The sequence below is a fragment of the Rhinopithecus bieti genome, unplaced genomic scaffold (assembly GCF_001698545.2).
Source record: "Rhinopithecus bieti isolate Rb0 unplaced genomic scaffold, ASM169854v2 scaffold_1624, whole genome shotgun sequence".
In the NCBI taxonomy this organism is placed as follows: Eukaryota; Metazoa; Chordata; class Mammalia; order Primates; family Cercopithecidae; genus Rhinopithecus; species Rhinopithecus bieti.
Window position 1 is genome coordinate 2,724,729 of NW_016803776.1, and position 20,277 is coordinate 2,745,005.

At 32.0% G+C, this 20,277-nt stretch overlaps 1 protein-coding gene across 2 annotated transcripts in view; it reads right to left on the reverse strand.

The window, feature by feature from the left end:
* Window positions 1–20,277, reverse strand: part of METTL15 (methyltransferase 15, mitochondrial 12S rRNA N4-cytidine) — a 138,447-nt gene that overhangs the window by 110,448 nt on the left and 7,722 nt on the right. For both annotated transcript variants that reach the window (XM_017852841.1, XM_017852833.1), the window contains exon 2: window positions 15,189–15,325. In XM_017852841.1, the coding sequence (XP_017708330.1) occupies window positions 15,189–15,325 (137 nt within the window). The remainder of the gene's footprint in view (window positions 1–15,188; window positions 15,326–20,277) is intronic.

Sequence of the window (20,277 nt, forward strand, 5' to 3'; positions counted from 1 at the left end):
TGTCCACTTCAATTCCTTGCATACAGGTAGATAACTTTTGAAATTCCAAGCTAAGACTAACTCTTATTCTATTTTCTTCGTGCTGTGTATGCTGCTATATTAATAAGAGAAAAAAAATGGGTCAAGCCCTGTTAGATATTCAGAGTGTGGGTGGAAATCCTTTGACGAGCTTTCTGGGGGTGCCTATAACATGGGAGTAGCTGTTGAGATTCCAGGAGAAAAAGATAAAATTCTGCCAGTAGCAATATCTCTTACAAATAAACCCTTTCACACTCACTAAAAGGATGTTAGAAAGGTGCCTGAAATCTAGCAATTAACCAATATCATTGCAAAATTTTAGTGTAGACAATTCTACACTGAGTCTACACATTGCACACAATATGTTCCTTTTAATATACTTGCTGATATGAAAACTGCTATGACACAAAATAAATAAAAGTGTTCATATAAAAAATACTTTTTAAATTATTCCATGAATCCTAATATCTTTATTACATAATAACTTAATATTAGATAGTATACCTTTTTTCTTTCAAAGAAATGATTAATTTTATGTTATATATAGGAGTCTGCATGACAAATATGAATTTTTTTAGATTCAGTGAACACAGACTAGCATTATTCAAAAATAAGTTTATTTATAAAATAGAGTATCTAAGCATCTTTTTTCTAGTGATAATATACATAATTCCCATACAGATTCCCTTGGCACAGGACTGCAAGTGGAAATAGTACTGAAAACTAGTTTCTCCATAGTAAAAGCTAGTAGTAAGGATTTGAGCTCATTAGAAGATATGATATGGTATATCTAATCAGGGTTTATCACTTAACATTTCTACATAAATATTTACTAAGGAAGTGAATCTACAGTTTACTCCACAATTCTCTCTAGAACTTAGTGGATATTTTTAAAGGTTCTATTTACATTGTAAAATGCAAATTAAGATAAAAGCCCATTATATCTAATTTCTATTTTATACATTTGATATAGAAAATGAAAAAAATCATCCATTCATTTATTCATCTAACCATCCATCCATATGATATTGAGCATGTACTATATGCCAGGGACTATACAAAGTTTGAAAGTACAAAGTCTGTTAAGACATAGCAATACTTCAAGGAGCATATAATATGTGGAAATAAACCAAGAGAATGATGAAAAGCTTGGATAAAGGTAGCACAGGGTGTGCCGAGGAACAGAAGAGAAAAATTTTAATCAATGTGGAAATATCTGGGTGATTTTGCAGAGATAATAGTGGTAAGTCTTGAAACATAAGTGGGGTGAGTACTAGGTAAATGAACAGCACATTGACATGAAGAGAGGTATGACAAAACATTGTGAGTTAATATGGAAGTAGTTTAGATTTCAAGGAGGGTATGAGAAGACTGTTGTAAAGTTATAAGAGATGAATCTAAAGAAAAGAAAGGCCATATCCTCAATGGCCTCCTGTGGTAAGCAGAAAAGTTTTACTTTATTATAAAAGTAATGGTGCACCATTGAAAACTGTAAGAATTTTACCATAGGAAAAAAAGCCTGTTTTATAGAAGTATTCCTTGAATAGCTAACTTAACTTGATCAATGATATCTTAATCAGCGTTATCTTATTATTTTATTTGTCCAATGAAATGTTCATAATGTGCCCTATATAATGAGTACTCTTCCTTCTTGTAATTATTTGTTGTAATGGTATTTTATTTAAATAACATAGTTATTCCATGCTATTTAAAGCATATTGTCTTGGTATTTAATGTTTTGGGGTCCTGAAACTTATCTTAAATAAATACTTGTTAATTATCTGTCTTTCCTGATAAAGTAAGAAGGCATTATGTTGACCTTTTTATTCAGCTGTAATACCAGAATATGACTTAATATCTGCCCCAAAACAGTGTCTGGAATTGAATTAAATGAGTAACAATGCTAACAGAGAAAATAAGAATGTATATTCCTCAAATAATTTAAATTTGAATTTAGAGTGTGTTTGGTATTTTCCCTGCAAGGAGATTTACTTACCTGATTTCATAGAGGTTTACTTGTCTCTCTATTAGATAATGAGTTCTATCTTGTGGTACAGAGGTGTTATCTTGAGCTTCTGAGCATTCCCCACGCCAAGTCTATTTCCCCATACACAGCAGGCACTAAAATGTACATTGAGCTGTGTATTAAATTTAGATTGTATTCTCTCAGGAAAAAAGGAATAAAATACTAAAGTAGATAATCCAATCCAGCAGCTGTTTGTCTCAGTTTTACTTTAAATATCAGGCAAAAATGGGGGTGTCGAGAACAGGAGGATTATACATGTAATTACAGCAAACTCATTTGATTTAATTAGTTGATGATTTAGAGAAAATACAACTATTGTTTTCATTCTTTTAATAACTCAGAAGCCCAAACATGAAGGGTTCTACTAAAATTTTCTCATATGTAATAAAACATGTCTCTAAATATGTACTATTTACCCAAGATAAAATGAAGTCTTTCTAGGTATAGTCATTCTTGTACTGAACAAGCTGCTATTCTTATCCTGTACCATATGGATATGCTCAAATGACGTAGGCAATAAAAATGGATTATCTCAAGTTTGTGAAGAGGTAATTCATTTTCTCATAGTTATCATAATATAAATATCATTTGCATTTCAAATATACACGTTGATTTTCATGAATCAGTTTTCAAACTTTTAAGCCAAATATTCTAAGAACAAATATATAACAGTACTTAGGAATGGATGCAGAGGTGTTAGTAATAATATATAGGTCTATAGTTAAATTTGTATTTGTCAAAAGAAAAAAAAGAGTTTATTTAAAATAAATACTTACAGATTCTGTCTCCTCATGTCAGTAATAAGCTAAAGAGTCAACAATGAATTTAAATGTACAGGTAATGAAGGTGACTCAAGATTTAGCCTTGCAGAATTTTCAGAAATCCAGCAGCATATGAATATAGAATAGAGTCAAAGAATAGAAGACAGATAAGAAAGAACTTCTGATTGGTTGATGACATTTGTATGATATTAGTTATTTTTATCTAAAGCCAAGAAGTATGGAAAAACCACAATCAATAAAAAGTAAGTCTGGGGTTAAAAGAAGACAATAATACAGCTCAGTGCAGGAGTGTCTGTAACTGTGACAGGCTGTCTCAGTCCATTTAGGGTGCTATAACAAAACATCTTAGACTGGGTAATTTATTGAAACAGAAATTTATTTCTCATAGTTCTAGAGGCTGGGAAGTTCAAGATCAAAATGCCAGCAGATTCAGTGTCTGGTGAGGGCATGTGTTCTGCTTAAAAGGGAGACTCTTGCTGTGTTCTCACATGGCAGAAGGACAAAGCAGCTCCCTGCAATCTTTTATAAGAGCATTAATTCCATTCGTGAGGGTAGAACACTCATAACTTAATCACTTCCCCAAAGACCTCACTTCTTAATACTATTAGGTTTCAACACAGGAATTTGGGGGAGACACCAATATTCAGACCACTGCACAGATACAGCCTTCAGTATTTACACTGACAAGGGAAGAAAGTCTATAACAAAAGGCAGATGCCACAGCACTTTGCAAGGTGAGAGAAGTTGAATGGTGTCCCAAGCCTCAAATCTTAAAACAATTCTATCTGTGCATATTAAGGAACCAAGCAGGTAAAGACAGGAAATAACTGCCAATCATCATCTTGGTGTATGCCAGTGAAACTTTCCAAAATCTTAGCATAATGACAATAATAATTAATGAACTATGTATTATCCTACATGGTAATTCTAACAAAGCAACTATAGCTAATATTTATTAAACAATTTTATGATATACAATCTAATTGCATAAACTTATTTAATCTTCATAACATCCCATAAGGTAGGTATTAATAGTACCTCATTTTAAAGGTATAAAAATACAGGCTTAGAAAGATTAAGTCATTGATCTAAAAATCTAATAGCTAGAAAGAGGCAGAACTAAGACTCTAAATCAAGACTGTTTGATTCTAAAATCTAAACTACTTTCTCACCTGTGGGGATGGACATTTGAAATAAGCCAGATCCAGATGAGTTCAAAAAGGGAGGAACCAGCTAGAAATAAAGTTTCAGATACCTTGTAAGTCTGCAAAGTTTTGGCAAAAAATTAAAATTACAAAATAACATATCCAAGCAGGGATATGACATGTGTTATCCAAGTAGGGATATGACATGTGTTAGACATAGTTTTTTTCTTCAATGAACATTTAATATACAACATGAACAATATATGTGGAATATAGTCAAATAGCATGGTGGTTTTCAAAAAATTTTGATCAAGACACATAGTCAACAATAAGTTTAACTGCAGTCACATATACACAGAAACTTACAATACATATGTATATGTAGATATGTATACATAAAATTCTTTCATTAGAATTTAACTTAATTTAACTTCATATGATGTACTATGATATTCTTATTCCATTCCATTAAACTCTGATCAGGACCCAACAAAATGGTTTCATGACTCATTAAAAAGATATGCCAGACAGTGTTCTAAGCCTAATCCTATTATTTCTAGGAAGTATGTACTATTATTATCTCCATTTTTAAAGATGAGAAAACTGAGTAGCAGAGTGGTTAAGTAACCTATTCAAAGTTTTATACTGAGTAAACAGCAGAGTTGAAGTTAAAAAAAGCTCAGCAGTCTGGTTCCAGAGTTATATGGAAAAGAAGGAAAAGAGCAGTCAGATACTAAAGTGGGTAAGCCTTGAGGTAGACATGAAAAGGCCTTACTGATTACAAACAAGGGAGGAGATTCTGAGAAAAAGATAATTACCGAAAGTCTTCTGTAAGAATAAAAATACACGCTGGACTTGAGAACACGGTAAGACTGAACTTATTCCTTGTCTCCTTCCTTATACTGGCTAAGTCAGAAGAATGGGAATTCTTGAGGGTCTCACAAAATTTAGTGTCATAATATTAACTTCAGTTTCACTTATAAACACAAAACATACTTTTATCTTGGGGAAAAAAATTGTTTTAATTATTTAGAATACCATTAAAACCGGAAGCCAGAGATCATTAAGACAAAGTAGAATTTCTAATAGAATGATCAGGAAACACAAATCTAGGCCCAACTATCCTCAGCTTTCAGATACAGCAGCAATTCCTAGCCTTCTAATTGATCTCACTGAATCCTTTCCAATTTTGCCCTCCTCCTACCCATTCTTCACACAAACAAAAAGACTATTCCTTTGAAAATGCAAATATGATCATGTCAGTTCCCTGTTTCAAAAACTTTGGTGCTTTCCCTTTGTTCTTAAGATGATGTCCAAAATCCCGAACAAAGTCCTGTATAGCCTAGCCCTAACTTACCAATCTGGCCATTCCTCTCCCTTTCTATCATCCATTCACATTACAGTTCTTTCAATATGCCATTCTCAGTTCTGCCAAAGATCTTTGAATATTCTGTTTTCAACACCTCAATTCTCTCTCTTGCCAGATCATCCCTCCCTCCTTCACCTAGCTAACAATCATTGATCTTTCAGGTTCTAACTTGAATTCATATACTTTGGAAGTCTTCCTAGAAGTTCTAAACTAGATTAGATCCTGATATCATATTCCTTAGATCTACTCATTCATAGCCATGATCACAATTTTAATTAAATAACTAGTTGTAAAATTATCTGTTTTCTATCTAATTTCTATCTAATTTCTGCTTACATTGTAAACTCTATGAAGGCATAGCTATAGGTCTTAATCCCTCTGGAACCGTCAGAACTAGCAGATTGCCTGAAAAGTAGCTAGTACAATACATGTTTATGGAATAAACACATATTCCTCAAGCCTTGGGACTATGTTTGGTAGACTAGAGTCAAGTTTTACCTCCTCAAACAAACAGCTTCAGCTTACAAGGCTAACATCTCCTGAGCAAAGGTTATATTTAATAATATTAAATGGGGCAAAATACAATATCCTGTTTTAGTAATGTTTGTGTTACCAAAAATAATGAACAGGTAACAGATCATCATCAATAGTTCAAAAATGGTCTAGTTAATTTTTTGCAAGTTGTCTTTTTTCATGCTTGTTTATATTTGTGAAAATTCTTTCACTTTTGACAGTGTATGACAGAACGGACCTCCCATGGTTAGTAAGATTAATAACAACTGTGTCTCATATCTAATCCTAAAAGTCTAAATTTTAGGTTGATAGGGCTGTTTAAGATCATGTATTCTTTTATAAGATTTTTAAACTGGCCTTAGGGTCAAAATGCCTGGGTTTCAGTCTTGACTCTGTTCAACAATGTGACTAAATTGCTTCTTGAATAACATTGTAGTGGTGTAGAAAGAATACAAGCAGCAAACCTGATGCTGAGTTCTAGATTTGCCATTGTTCTGGCTTCCTGTGTAAATATGACTGAAAATTTAAAATGGCGGCTTAAAAGAAAGAGAAGGAAAATGATAAACTTCAAGTGCTAGAAAATAAGACTACACAACTGAGATAATGTGGGTAGTTTAGAATATATTATATCATATGAATAAACAGTTTTATAACTCTCTAATTATATTACTATGTTACCTGGCTTCCCTCTTTTTGCTCCACAGTAATATAATTTGTTTGTTTAATCTTTTCTGAAAACAAAAAAGACAATGGAAGTTCAAATAGTATAAATCACTAAGAGTAGTCTCCAAGGATATGGCAGAATACAGAAAACCTAACTCTTCTTACCAAATGTAAGTTAGAACCCTGATTGAAGGCTGTGGAGCGAGTTAGGAAGAAGGTTAAGAATGTTCTGCTCACACCCATTGCCTCAGAGACACAAGACAGCACCAGAAGGAACCTATTCCTTGATGTATATACTCTGTTCACAAAGAAAACATAGAAATGAAATGATAACAGAAGAAGAAATAAAAATAATTTGGCAGAAAGGAGAAAGTCAACAAATTAAGAAAAGATTTTAAGCAAAGATAACTTCTAATTAGCGGAATTAAAACTTGAACAATATTGACAGTAAAAACCATAAACAACACTATAGAAAATAAAATCCTTAACCCAGAGAATAATCTCAATGAGATTTTGCAGAATACTGCAGTAAAGTGAAAATAGCTGAAAACACTAAGAGATTAAATAAAAGACATGCAGGATAGATAATATATATCTAACCAACAAATAATGAAGGCTCACAAGGCAGAAAGCAGAAATAAGGGTGGAGAGGTCACTAAAACAAAAAGTCATCTTTGTAGACGAAAGACCTGATCCACAGGACAAAAACTGTTCATGGAGTATACAGAAAATTAACTAAAAGTGATGAATCAGTAATATTTCTTAGTACAATTTATAAATATCAAAAATTTTCAAAGAACTATGTCTAATAAGCATCCAGCCTGGGGGTGAAAAGAACAAGTGAGAAACAGACTTCCAAGAAACAAACAAACAAACAAAAAAAACTGGGTTGACCTCAGACTTCTCCACAAAACTACAACCAGAAGAATATGAGTGATATCTATAAAATTCCCCAAATTCTATACTCTATCAAGTTATTGCAAATGTAAGAAGGCATGAAAAACACTGTTTTCTCAGATAAACAAAAGCTCAGATGTATCCTTTCTGCATGTTTACAGAAAAATTATTTAAAGATGTAATCAATTGACTGAGACAGGAACCCACATAAGGAATGCAAAATGGAATTGAAAGTACTATAAAACAGCTAGTAGGCTCATTGAAATACATTAAAATGGCCTAACTATAAAGAATTATTTTAGATAATACAGCCAAAAGTGTAAATGCTAACTAATAGTTATCATAAGAGTAGACATTAATATCTAAATCCCAAGACAGTATTTAAAGAGCCAAGAAGTAGGGTAGCAGAAGAAGAAAAAAAAACAAATAAAGGAGTATTACTTTATCATCTTACATGACAGTGGTTAATCAATAAATATTATTTTAAAAGCATACTTAAAAAAGTATTTAAATACTTTTTATCTTAAAAAATACTAAAGTCAGTGATGAGTAAATTAAAAAAATAAAAGGCATGTCACTAAATCACTAGTGAAGAGGTAAAATCAAATATATATAATGGACATAAGAAATTATAAAAGTTCAATAAAACACAAAAATTAAAAATACAAAAGAAAGTAACAGTGGTGTATCCTGATGTAATTACCCTTTTACAGAAAACATACTCAGATTTGTTTGCCCAAAACACATCGGATATTTGCTGTTTATTAAATTATCAACAATATGAATACAGATAAGAGTATATAAGAATTAGGGTTTTAATAAATTAAGTTACAATTATATGATAAAAATACCCTACAATGAATAAAATCGCGTTTTAAAATAATTTAACTAAAGAGGAATGTGCTGATAATATATAAGTAGAATTCATTTAGCAAAATATATATACATGTGTCATATATGAACATATATGCATAGATAACCAAAGTAATTAGAAGGAAGTATTCCAACCTGTTTACACTGGTGTTAGTTCTATGAATTATGTTAATTTTTTTCTCAGTACTTTCCTGCATTTTATAATTTTAATTTAGAAAAAAATTAACTAAGAAACACAAAATACCAGAATAAGTGGAAAGATACATCAGGCTTCTGGATTGCGATACAGAATAAAGATGTCATTTCTTTATAAGGCAGTTACGCATTTAATACAATTAATCAAAATGGATTTTAAACTTTGCCATGATAGTCTAACATTTTACAAGTACAAAAAGTGAAAGTGCCCAAAAAAAATTCAAACAGGAAGGAGTATACATAATGAAATACTGACGATCAGAAACATGGAATGAAATACACAAAATCACTAACCCAGATTACTTAAAGTGGTAGAATTGTGGGTGAGTTTATATTTTTCTATTATAAATTTACCCCAGTACACGTAGCTTCTTTTATGAAATGTTGAAAATAACAGCTTATTATATTTTTAGAAACCACTTAAAATTATAGTAAAATGATGGAATGCTTTTTATTTTCTTTATACATATCTATATTCTGTGAACTTAGTATACATAGTATGTATTATTCCTAAATTCAGAAGATAAAAAACTTTGGTTTCTAAAATTGTCTTCCAATATCCATCTTCCACTACATTAAAAAGTCAACCAACACCTCACTGCTCCAATTTAAATGTGTTTCCTCTTATACAGTCTTCAGAGGTAATAGCAAAAAGTTTCAGTCTTCAAACAACAGGTGATCTGACATGTCATCTTTTCTGAAAGAGCTAAAATGGGTTAGCCTAAAACTCAGCCTTCCCATGAATTGCTCAGTTTTCTGTAAAAATGTTAGTTTCTATTTCTGACTTAGTTTTGACAGAGTAAAGGACAAGGGATTTTTTTTAAGAGAAACTTAACTCCTCTTTTAGAATAATAGCAAAATAAATAAAAGAAAAAATTACTATATTTCTTCAAAAGGTTTACTTTAAAATGATGAAATGTTTCATTGTGTGCTCTGCTACAGGGTGCAATTACATAAATATTTTTATGAAGATATGTAATCTATCTACCCTTTCAACCAACTATCCATCTATCCATTATTCCCAGAAATACTCCCAAACACAAATGCGTGTTTTTCTCTCTCATGCATACTTTATTTTACTACTATATATGTGGATATGAACAAATTATATATATAGTATTACTCTGAATTTTCTATTTTGCATAAATATGCAGAGATGTCATCATAAAATCTCTGGGTTTTTCTTAATCATTGTTTTCTCTTTCCCTGAACCTCCCTCCATTTTTAATCCTGTCTTTCTCAAGTTCTCCATGATTATATACACACAAGCAATGTATGCATAAAGTTTGTAAGAAATGTAAAAACATGTTTCCTTAGATATTCTTTTACTTAGATGGAATAGATTCTAGGCAGATTATGTGTTTTATATTAAAAGATGTCCACCCAAAATAGATGAAATTATCTTTTTCTGCATATCCTCACTCGCAAAATTACGCTTTTTAGCATATTGCACCATTATTATTTTGATTGCTCTCATTATTGCTACTGAATTAGAGCATCCTTCCACAGTTTAATCTTCTATGAATCACCCTTCTGTATGTTTTGTTGTCTTCTCTCTAGTTTTGTAAGAACTTATCCTATATAATAGATATCAATCTTTTTCCCATCTTCTATATTACTAACATTTATTTTTCAAATTAGCTGTTAGAAATTAGCAAACTATTCTTGCTTTATGTTTTTTAAAATTACATAAACATATTTATAGATTTATGATTTCTAGTCTTAAGAAGTTTCTCACTCCTAGATTGTGTATATAGTCTCTCCAATTTTCTCATAGAACTTGTATATTCAAATTTTCACGAATTTTTTACACCACCTAGAAGTTATTCTTGAATCCAAATTTTAATATCAGTCTATTTTATTTTCCTCAAGTCTGACAGGCATTGTAACAGCATCATTTTTTAATAATGCACCATTTTCTCAATGAATTAAAATATTTTTATTTTCAATTAAATGCCTTTATTTAGCAGTATCAGTTTTTGGATTCTTTCCTCCACTAATCCACTTGCCTATTCTTGTATCAATATTGTATTGATTCATTACAGTGATTTTATAGTGTAATCTTACATCTAATAAGGCAGGTTTCCTCTTACTTTTTAATTCAAAAAACATCTTGTCACTTTTTGCCCCATATAAACTAAGGATCACATCATCCAAATTTAAAAAACAAAGTAATTTACATGTACAATACATGTATATATGAATTTTGGGAGTATTAGCTCTTTTTATTTGTATTATTTCTGATCTGTCTATCCATCCATGCATTCATGCATCCATCCATCCATCTTGAGAGAGGATCTTGCTCTGTCACCAAGGTTGGAGTGCAATGGCATGGCCAGGGCCCACTGCAATCTCAGCCTCCTGAGTCCCACCACAGCCTCCTGAGTACCTGGGACTACAGGTGCGCACCACCATTTCTCTGTAAGAAACAGTGTCTCACTATGTTGTCAGGATCGGTCTCTTAACTCCTGGGCTCAAGAGATCCACCGACTTTGGCCTCACAAAGTGGTGGAGTTGCAGGCATGATCCTCTTCACTCCATCCTCTTTTTATAATATTAATTCTCTCTACCTCAAATATGTCTTCCCTTTTGTTCAACTCTTCTTGCATGCCCTTCAAAAAATTATAGTTTTCTTTCACTTGGAAGTGTGCTTTTTGTTAAATTTATTTCTAAATATTTTATATAATTTTAGGTGCTTTTGTGAATAGAATATTTTTTTCCCATTTCCCTTTCTAGGTACTGCGGGGGCTCAGAAAGCAATAGCCCCAAGTGAAAGCCTAAGAAGCAGCCTTAGAAGCAAAGTTACCTTCTGACCACCTCTTTCCCTCCTGTCTCTCATTCTCTTCAGAGACAAGCCACACTAGAATCCTTCTTCCCCAGCGTGGGTCATAGAAACCAGATTCCCTTTCCTCCAAAGCCAGATTTAAAGCATAAAATATTACTCTAACTTCCTCCATAGAAACCTTTTTTCTCCAAAGCCAGCTTCAAAGCCTAAAATACTATTTTAACTTCCCCCACTTCTTTCTGTGTAATAGAATAGATGACCATAAAGAAATTAAGACCCTCATTCCACAGGGGTCTTACCTTCATACCCAGGAGAAAGGAATGATGCATAGAGAGACCTTATTGAGTTCCCCCAACTCAGTCAGTTAGTGTTAGACCATATATCCTTTTTTGTCCAATCATAGTTCTACATGCTCTCCATACTTTATTTAATTTAAGCATAAAAAATGGATAGTTCTCGCTATATCTTTGCATCTTCTTTCTGAAGGATCTTGTGCCATGTAAAACTATGATCAAATAAATTTGTTATTCTTTTCTCTTGTCAACCTCTCTTTGTTATAGGGGTCTCAGCTGTGACCCTTATAATAGAAAGGAAAGGGCTGACTTCCTTGTTGTCCCTAGAGTTCTTCTATTCTGAATAGAGTTTTAAATTTTAGCTAAACATCATCTTATTAATTTTATAAGTATTTGGGGTTTTAACTATTCAGTAAATCATTATAAGAAGAATATTCTAATTAGAATTTGTCAGATCTTGAAAAAAATTGAGAAATATTATTTATAGAAGTTAAATCCTATTTACATCCTAATTTTGTCTTAAATAGTTATAGTACTTCACATTTTAGGAAAATACTGCTTGTCCTTGATTGAGAATATTTTACATTTAAGTAGTTTCCTTAAATGAAATTTTATTAAGAATAACTAGTTGATTATTGTCATGCTTATCAACCTGTCATTGATTAACTACCTGACATGGAACATCCCATCTTCATGAAATAAACTTCATTAGGCCACAGGTATCACTATTTTAATTAAATGAAAGGTGAATTAGATATACTAGTATTTCCTTTTCAATTTTGTATTTCTATACTTCAGCAAACTTAGACATTTTCCTTTTATACTATCTCGATCAAGATTTGGTATTAGGCCAGGCATGGTGGCTCATGCCTATAATCCCAGTCCTTTGGGAGGCTGAGGTGGGATGATCACTTGAGCTCAGGAGTTCAAGACCAGCCTGGGCAACATAGGGAGACGTCATCTCTACTAAAAATAAAAAATTAGACAAGTGCATACCTGTAGTCTCAGCTACTTGAGAGGCTGAGGCAGAAGGGTCAGGAAGCAGAGGCTGCAGTAAGCTATGATGGCATCACTGCACTCCAGCCTGGGCAAAACAGTGAAAACTTATCTCCAATTAAAAAAAAAAGATGGGTATTAAAATTATGCTAGATTCATAATATTAACTGAAATAATTTTCCAAATTTACCATGGTCAGGATTAGTGTAAAAGGCATTGCTATTTCCTTTTTTTTAAGAATTAAATAACTGCAAATCAAGTTTTAATAATTTATATTTTGTTAGGATATCATTCATTTCATCTAGGTTTTGCAAGTTACCAGAGAGTTGCAGTTTTATTATCTTATGATGAACTTATCTTGTGTCTATGGTTGGTCTTCCTTCTCAATCTTAATCACACATTTTAGCTCTAGAAATCAGGCTCAAAAGTGATTTTGCTATTTTCAAAGACTGATGTCTTGAGATTTCTTTATCCTTTCAATTTTTTTCTTCCTTTTTTTTGTTTATAGTTTCCTTGATTCTAGCTTTTATCTGTATTAATTCCTTCTTCTCGGCTTACTCTAATCTGCTTCCTTTTTCTTATCTAATTTATTTTGTTTGACAAAAAAATCATTTTGTCAATGAAGTAAAAAAAGTCTCAAGATTTGAGCCAAAGCAGTAATATTTAATAAAATGAGATTGTGAGGCTAGGGATTAGAATACATGTCCCAGGTCTGTCCCCATAAAGTCACTTATGCCTTCTAGCAAATCACTTCATCTCTCTGGCTAATAGTTTCCACGTCTATAAACTGAAAAGAATATACAGCCTGATAGTTCCTGTTAGGTATAAAATTTACACATGGTAAAATTTATAAACTTTAAGCTACATTTGAGAAAGTGGGGTGTTTAAAGGAATAAGAGCCATTGAAATCACTGGATTGGGAATCATTGTCTTAAGAAACAACAATATCTTAGGAAAATTCAGTTTTTCTATGACAGTAAAATATGACTGGCCCTCTTTATCTGTGGATCCCACATCAATTGATTCAACTAACTGCAGATCATAAAAAAAGGTAGGTGCGTCTGTACTGAACATGTACAAAACTTTTTTCCTTGTCATTATTCCCTAAACAGTAAAGCATAACAACTGTTTAAACAGTATTTACTTTGTATTAGGTAAGTAACTTAGAGATGATTATATAGGAGGATGTGTGTAGGTTATATGCAAATACTGCACCATTTTATATAAGGGAATTGAGCATCCATGGATTTTGGTATCCACTTCTCCTCAGGTACAAAGGGACTGCTGTATAAAAGAGGTCTATACTTCATGCATGTTCACATCATAACCAAGTGAACTCATACAATGTTTCACAAATACGAATGCTCTAATAAAACATCTTACTAAAACATCTTTCACAAATACGAATGCTCTAATAAAACATCTTACTAAATACGAATGCTCTAATAAAACATCTAAGTTACACTGCAGAAGACAGATAGATTTAAAATATTAAAAATTAGTACCATGTCATTAAACCACATCTTCATATTATTCTTGGAAGAAATGAAATAATCTGGGGTCAAATGGTAGGCTTCAGGGACTCCATAAATTCTGTGATCTTGCAAACAAAAGCTTATGTGTATTTATTTATAGTTTTATGGGGAGAGTTAATCACATTCATTAGATTTGCAAAGAGTTTGGGACCAGAAAGAGACTGTAAATACTATTCTAGATGACGAATTAAACTTTCTATTCTTAGTGTCTGATTAAACTTTTCCATGGTCATACTTTTGGAACTTCACCAAAGAGATCATTTTGTTGTTGAATAGCTACAACTAGTAAAAACTCTAGTCCACATCAAGTCAAAACTTCAACTTTTGATGTGAACTATAGTTCACATCAAGTCAAAATTACCTCTCAAATTCCCATCTATTTTCTTGACTCCAGTCTCTGATGAATGACAGAATAAAACAATTTCCCATTCCTGAAAACAGTTCTTTATGTATTTGGAGTGACCCATCTTAGCTCCAAGATATTTTTCTCTAAAATGATGACTTTAAACAACAAATCATGTAAACTCTACTCCCTAATTCAAAATGTTTCTTGAAAGGCAGATGGTTTTACCACTCATTCATGTAATATTTTATATTTTTAAAAAGTTCTTTAGTTATAAATCACTTTTTCTGATAGAAGGATGGATCACTCTAGATTTGTGAATTTCAGAAAATTCAGAGGAAACAAGTATATTATGTTGATATATATGTCCCCATGAGTTCTATAGAATTCTCACATACTTATTTACTCTGCTAAATTCTTACAAATAAACTCATAAAAATGTTTAAAAATTATTTTTTGACTATGAGTTATTGTCAAAATATTATTTGTGGATGGATTCCAAAACATTTTCAATCCTGTAAGTGGAAGACATTTTGTATTTCTTTTATGGTTTCAGAAAGGATAACTGAAAATAACATTACTTTAAGTGGCACTAAAATATCACTTACATTAATTATTTTTGGAGGAAAAAATTGAGAAAATATTTAATGGAGTAAAATATAGCCCATGCAAAGCAGAACAAACTCCAAAGTGGTAAGCCAAGCTCTGTAAAACTAAGAACCAAAATCAAATAAATATGCAACGGTATTACTTACGGATACAACTCTGAAAGATGTTCAGCTAATGCATAAGCTGTAGGGTCTCTGTCCAAGGCATACAAAACAATATCTGACTCCTTCTGTAGAATGGCTTTTGTGTGCCCTCCCGAACCAAATGTCATATCTAGAAAAATCTAGCAAACACAGAAAAAGAAAATTATAACTTAGCATAAACAAAACTTATTCTTGACAACTATCTCAATTTCTAGAAGCACACAATGATTTTCAGAGTTGACAGTAAATAGGAAAATAATTACAATGGTTTTGCCTATGGTTCAATTTGTTATATGTGAGATCTGGCTCAATTATGAGTGATCAGTCTAAAAGAACTGATCAGACTATCAGTAAAATAACCTCTGACACAGACTGGCTAATTCAAGACAAATTTATATTTCTCTCTATAAGGTCAAACTGGTCACACTGTTGTGCCCCCAGCTCTTTAACACTTTCCAGCATCCAGCTGGTAATAACATTTTCAATAGTTTCTCATTTGGAGATGGCTTACAATTAGTGTGGCTCATTTTATCTCAATTTCTCTTAACGCTTTCTATGAAAATGATACTCAAGAAGAGAAAAGACAGAGAGATAGAGAGAATAAACATCCATAATAATAAATAGGCACAGGACAAATCAGATAAAATCTTGAAAACTGACAAACTTACAGATTATATCTGTAATAACAAAATAACAAATATGAACTGAGAAGAAAAAAAAGCTTTTCAAGTCAAAACACGTAGGGTAAATTCTAGGTTTGACATGAAGTATTTATGTCTTTGGGATAGTTACTTAAAGCCGCAAAATTTCAGTGTCTTTAGCATTTAAAAAAAAAATGAAGAAGAAAAGAAGATACTATTACCACCTGCCTAATTGGTAAGGTAACATATCATTTCTTGTGTAAATCAAACACTTTTAAGAGTGAAACATTTGCCAGTAATAATTTTGCCAGGACAACAGGATAGGATGTACTTGAGTACATATCACTCAATGCTTGGCTCATTCCAGATATACAGTATGGTTAATTGAATCTGAATCTATTTCTTGGCTATTTGGCCACACTCTAAAGAGAAAAGTCACATCACAGTTGAGCAAGAAACCAGACCTGGATCATAAGAAATACATGTGTGTACTAGTTAGTTGATTGTGACTAGTTTGCAAGTCCAGACATTCTCCACATATTCCCTTCAAGTTATGCTCTTAGTTTAATGGGACCTTTCAGTAAACTTCATTGGTGTTATGAAAATAAAAAAAATTACTCTAATAATATTGACTACAATGACAAATAACACAAGTCTATTGGCTAGATTTAAAAATACCTAAACATACAATTTTCTTAAAGTTCATGTGCATAGTACGTAAGAAGGGAAATTCCTGCCATGGATTTGAATATATTTCCCTCCTCTGAATGTTTCCACTTATTTCAGGGACAGTGATCGGAAACTGGGCACACAATTATGCTTTGATTTTTTGGCATCTTTCTACCATGCTGAGTCCCATCCTCTGATCATGTCCTCATAAAAGTTAGCCTGCTATTGAAAGAATAACATAGAGGAAATCTTCTGATCAAAATTTTGGAGGATGGACATAAAATAGAAAAAGATGTAAATGTGGTAAAATGTACAAGCATTGCTTTTAACACAAATGTTTTAGTGTGACTTAACTTTGTACTTCTATCACTGTCACCATAAAAGGCATGGCTAAATATATTTTCACCATTTTAAACAATATCTTTTATTTTAGAAACACTTAAATCTCAAGATCAAATAATTTCCTTTGCCAGTAACTTATTTTATACATCTATGAATTGGTAAAATCTTCCACTATACATTATATCAATTTAAAATTTTAAGAAGTTCAACATAATTTAACCGAAGAATTTTTTCCCAGGCAAAATCATAAACTACTTCCTTGTCATGGTATTAATACCAAGCCTTGCTATAACTCTGGATTTAAACTAAAAGTAGATTAAATAAAACAATTTAGATATGATTACCCTTATTCCAAGACAAGAAAGTCCCAATCAGTATTTAAAGAAAAATCATCATCATTAGCAATATTCTGAAAAATGTGAGAGACTATAATTTACATGATTATTTTTAATATATCATGATTATGCCCTTGTAGATGTACTGACAATCAAGAAAGTTTCCACAGGGGGAAAAAAAAATCTGTTACTACTAGTCAAGTGTAACACAGAAAGCAAAAAGCAGCAGACAAATGGAATTTATGAAACTAGAGGTGAAACCCACCATATGTCCTGAGTTAATATGTGATTGGAGCCATCAACTCTCACTTTTACAATTCTAGTATTCATTGTTCATCACATGTAATAGTGACATCTAGGCCTCATGAGCCAACCAGCACTACAGTTGAAAAGGGAGCCAATTAGTTTTCACCTTCCTCTAGGTCACTAACATAAGACCACAGTTTAAAATCTGTATGAGTTGCAAATAAAAAAAGCAACTGGTCAATTTTTGTGGTTAACAAAGAAATGCACAAGAACAAATAAATCTGAATGTTTCAAAGTAACCCTTCTATGGATCTCATCTATACATATATTTCAAATGTATATTTTGTGCTCCAAACATACATGGAACTCCTTCTTTGAAATTACCTGATATAATTTATCCATAAAACAAAACTCACATTGTAATATTAAGTTTATTCTGGTTATTTAACTGACAACCTGTATAACCCTAAACAAATCACTTGAATTCTTTAAGTCTCAATTGTTTCATCTAAGAATAAATGGGAATAAAAGGTACCCCTGTTTATCTCACAGAGATTTATAAAGATTACCTTATGTCATCATTACAATCACGAAGATGTCATTAGATGTTATATATACATTTCACAAACTAAGACTGCACTAAACTAGTAAGTGGCAAATGCAGGAATTGAATAAAGATGGGCTTAAAACTTGTGTTCTTTCACACACCTCTCTGTCTTATTAAGTCATGAAGTCTGTATCTGCATACTGCTTTACGGTTTACCAAGCATCGATGTTTTCCTACTCCACTGAAAAATGCTCCATGAGGGAATTAGACAACTGGCATTATATCCATTTTTACAAAAAAAAAAAAAAAAAAAAAAAAAAAAAGGAAAACTCAGATGCAGAGAGAAAATGTGATTTGATTAAGATCCTATTACTAGTAAGTGAGAGGAAGGGAACTCTAAACTAGGTCTCGCCAACACTAAATTAATTCTCTGTTCTTTCTGAAGAGAGAAAGAGGAAGAAAAGGCAAAAGTGAAAGAAAGAACAAAAAATGTAAGACATGATTGGGGTTCAGAATCAAAATGAAAGCGAATTAAAGTAAAAAAAATTACAAACCAGCATTTGAGGAAAATGATTCCTGATTTCTACAATCCTCCAACTTTACCTCCAACTTAATATGGCAGCATCAGTGCAAAACAGTAGGTGCTAAGTAATGTGATATGAATAAAGGAGTTCAGTCTCCCAAGGTAACTATGTTAAAGGTAACAATTTTCATTTGTGCATTTGAGTCTAGAAACATTCTTCAAAATATAAGACTCATTACCACAGGACCATATAAAGTAGTTATAATTCAGCTCAAGATGTCCAAGATTTTAGAGTCATTTAACATCAATGTATTCCTAATATTGCCAATTGATTCATTAATGAATAGATCTCTCCTAGAACACAATTAATGATCTCTTATTAATTTTATTATTTAACTCTTTTGCACCATGTTTTATTTGCTGATCACTCTCCTTTACATTTGAAATAAGAAAACAAATAGGCTAGTTATTTTAATCACATGCAACTAAATGTCATTTTATCCCAAATATGGACAGACACAGACCCCATATTTCACAGGTCAAAGGGACATAACAGACTATTCCACCCCACCTTTTACTTATGAGGAAACCAAGGCCTGGGAAGGTTACCTGGTAGCTAGCTGGGGCAAAGCTAATAGTAAAATGTAGATCCTATGTCCTTTCTACATCATCTCCTAAAACTTACCCACTGAAATTATATAATCACATTGAAATATAAACAATTGTTTCTTCGAAAAGTTTTCTCTTTCTTAATATGAAGATACATAGGTAAACATTGTTCCTATACAATGATTCTTCCAATACAGTTAAAACAACCAGTGTTCTACCAATCTAATTTTTTAAGTCTTTTAATTCAAACCTGCTAATTAAGTCTCCAAGAAAGATAATTATTTTGTATATGGTTTGGTATAAATGTCCACCTATTATCTGTAACAGTTACTGATGAAGACTGACTTACTGACAGGTTACAGATTCCAATTTGATTTTGAAATTTAAAATGATTTTAAAATCATAGACTCATAGGTGGTTAGAGCAATCAGGACCCATGGAAATAATGCACGTTTAATTCCTTTACTGTACATACTGTTCCACCTTTCTAAAGAATACATAGCTCTATAGTTTCATATCTCTCAAATTTGATATCCTTTAAGACTCATCTCAGACTCCTCTCTGGAGTTGGAGATTGACAGAAATCAAGGCATTTGCCCAAGATCATCCTGCAGAGACTAGATAATTATTTATTTTTTTCAATCCAATCATTCTAATCATTGAAATTTTCACACTGGAACAATACTGTCAAAATGAACATGAAAACATTTTAGCCATAAACAGTATGAGGGCAGATCTTCCAATTTCATTTTCCTAATGTTGATTAGTCATTTTCAATCTGTGGAAGATTTTAATAGTAAGTTCCCATCTTAATTTGGAAACAATATGGCCTGACTTCACTTTAAAACTTCATCCTATGAATATTTTCTGGCAATTGCTAATTTTGAATTTTAGAATTAAAGTGCTTTTGTAAAAATTTCACTTAAACTTCACCTATTTGCAACTAGTTTCATTTTGGAGTACTGAAATGTGAGAAGCGCATGCTTAACTGTATGGATTTTTCTTTTCAGAAGGTAATTAAAAATGTTGGGCATTAATTAATCATCTGTATATTTATTGAGCATTCAGTATAGAAGAGGCATAACAGGTAGATATTACATTATAGGCCTTCCAGTCTTGTGAGGGACTTTAGACATGGAAACAAACAGCTATAAGCCTAGTTAAAAAAAAAAAAAAAAAA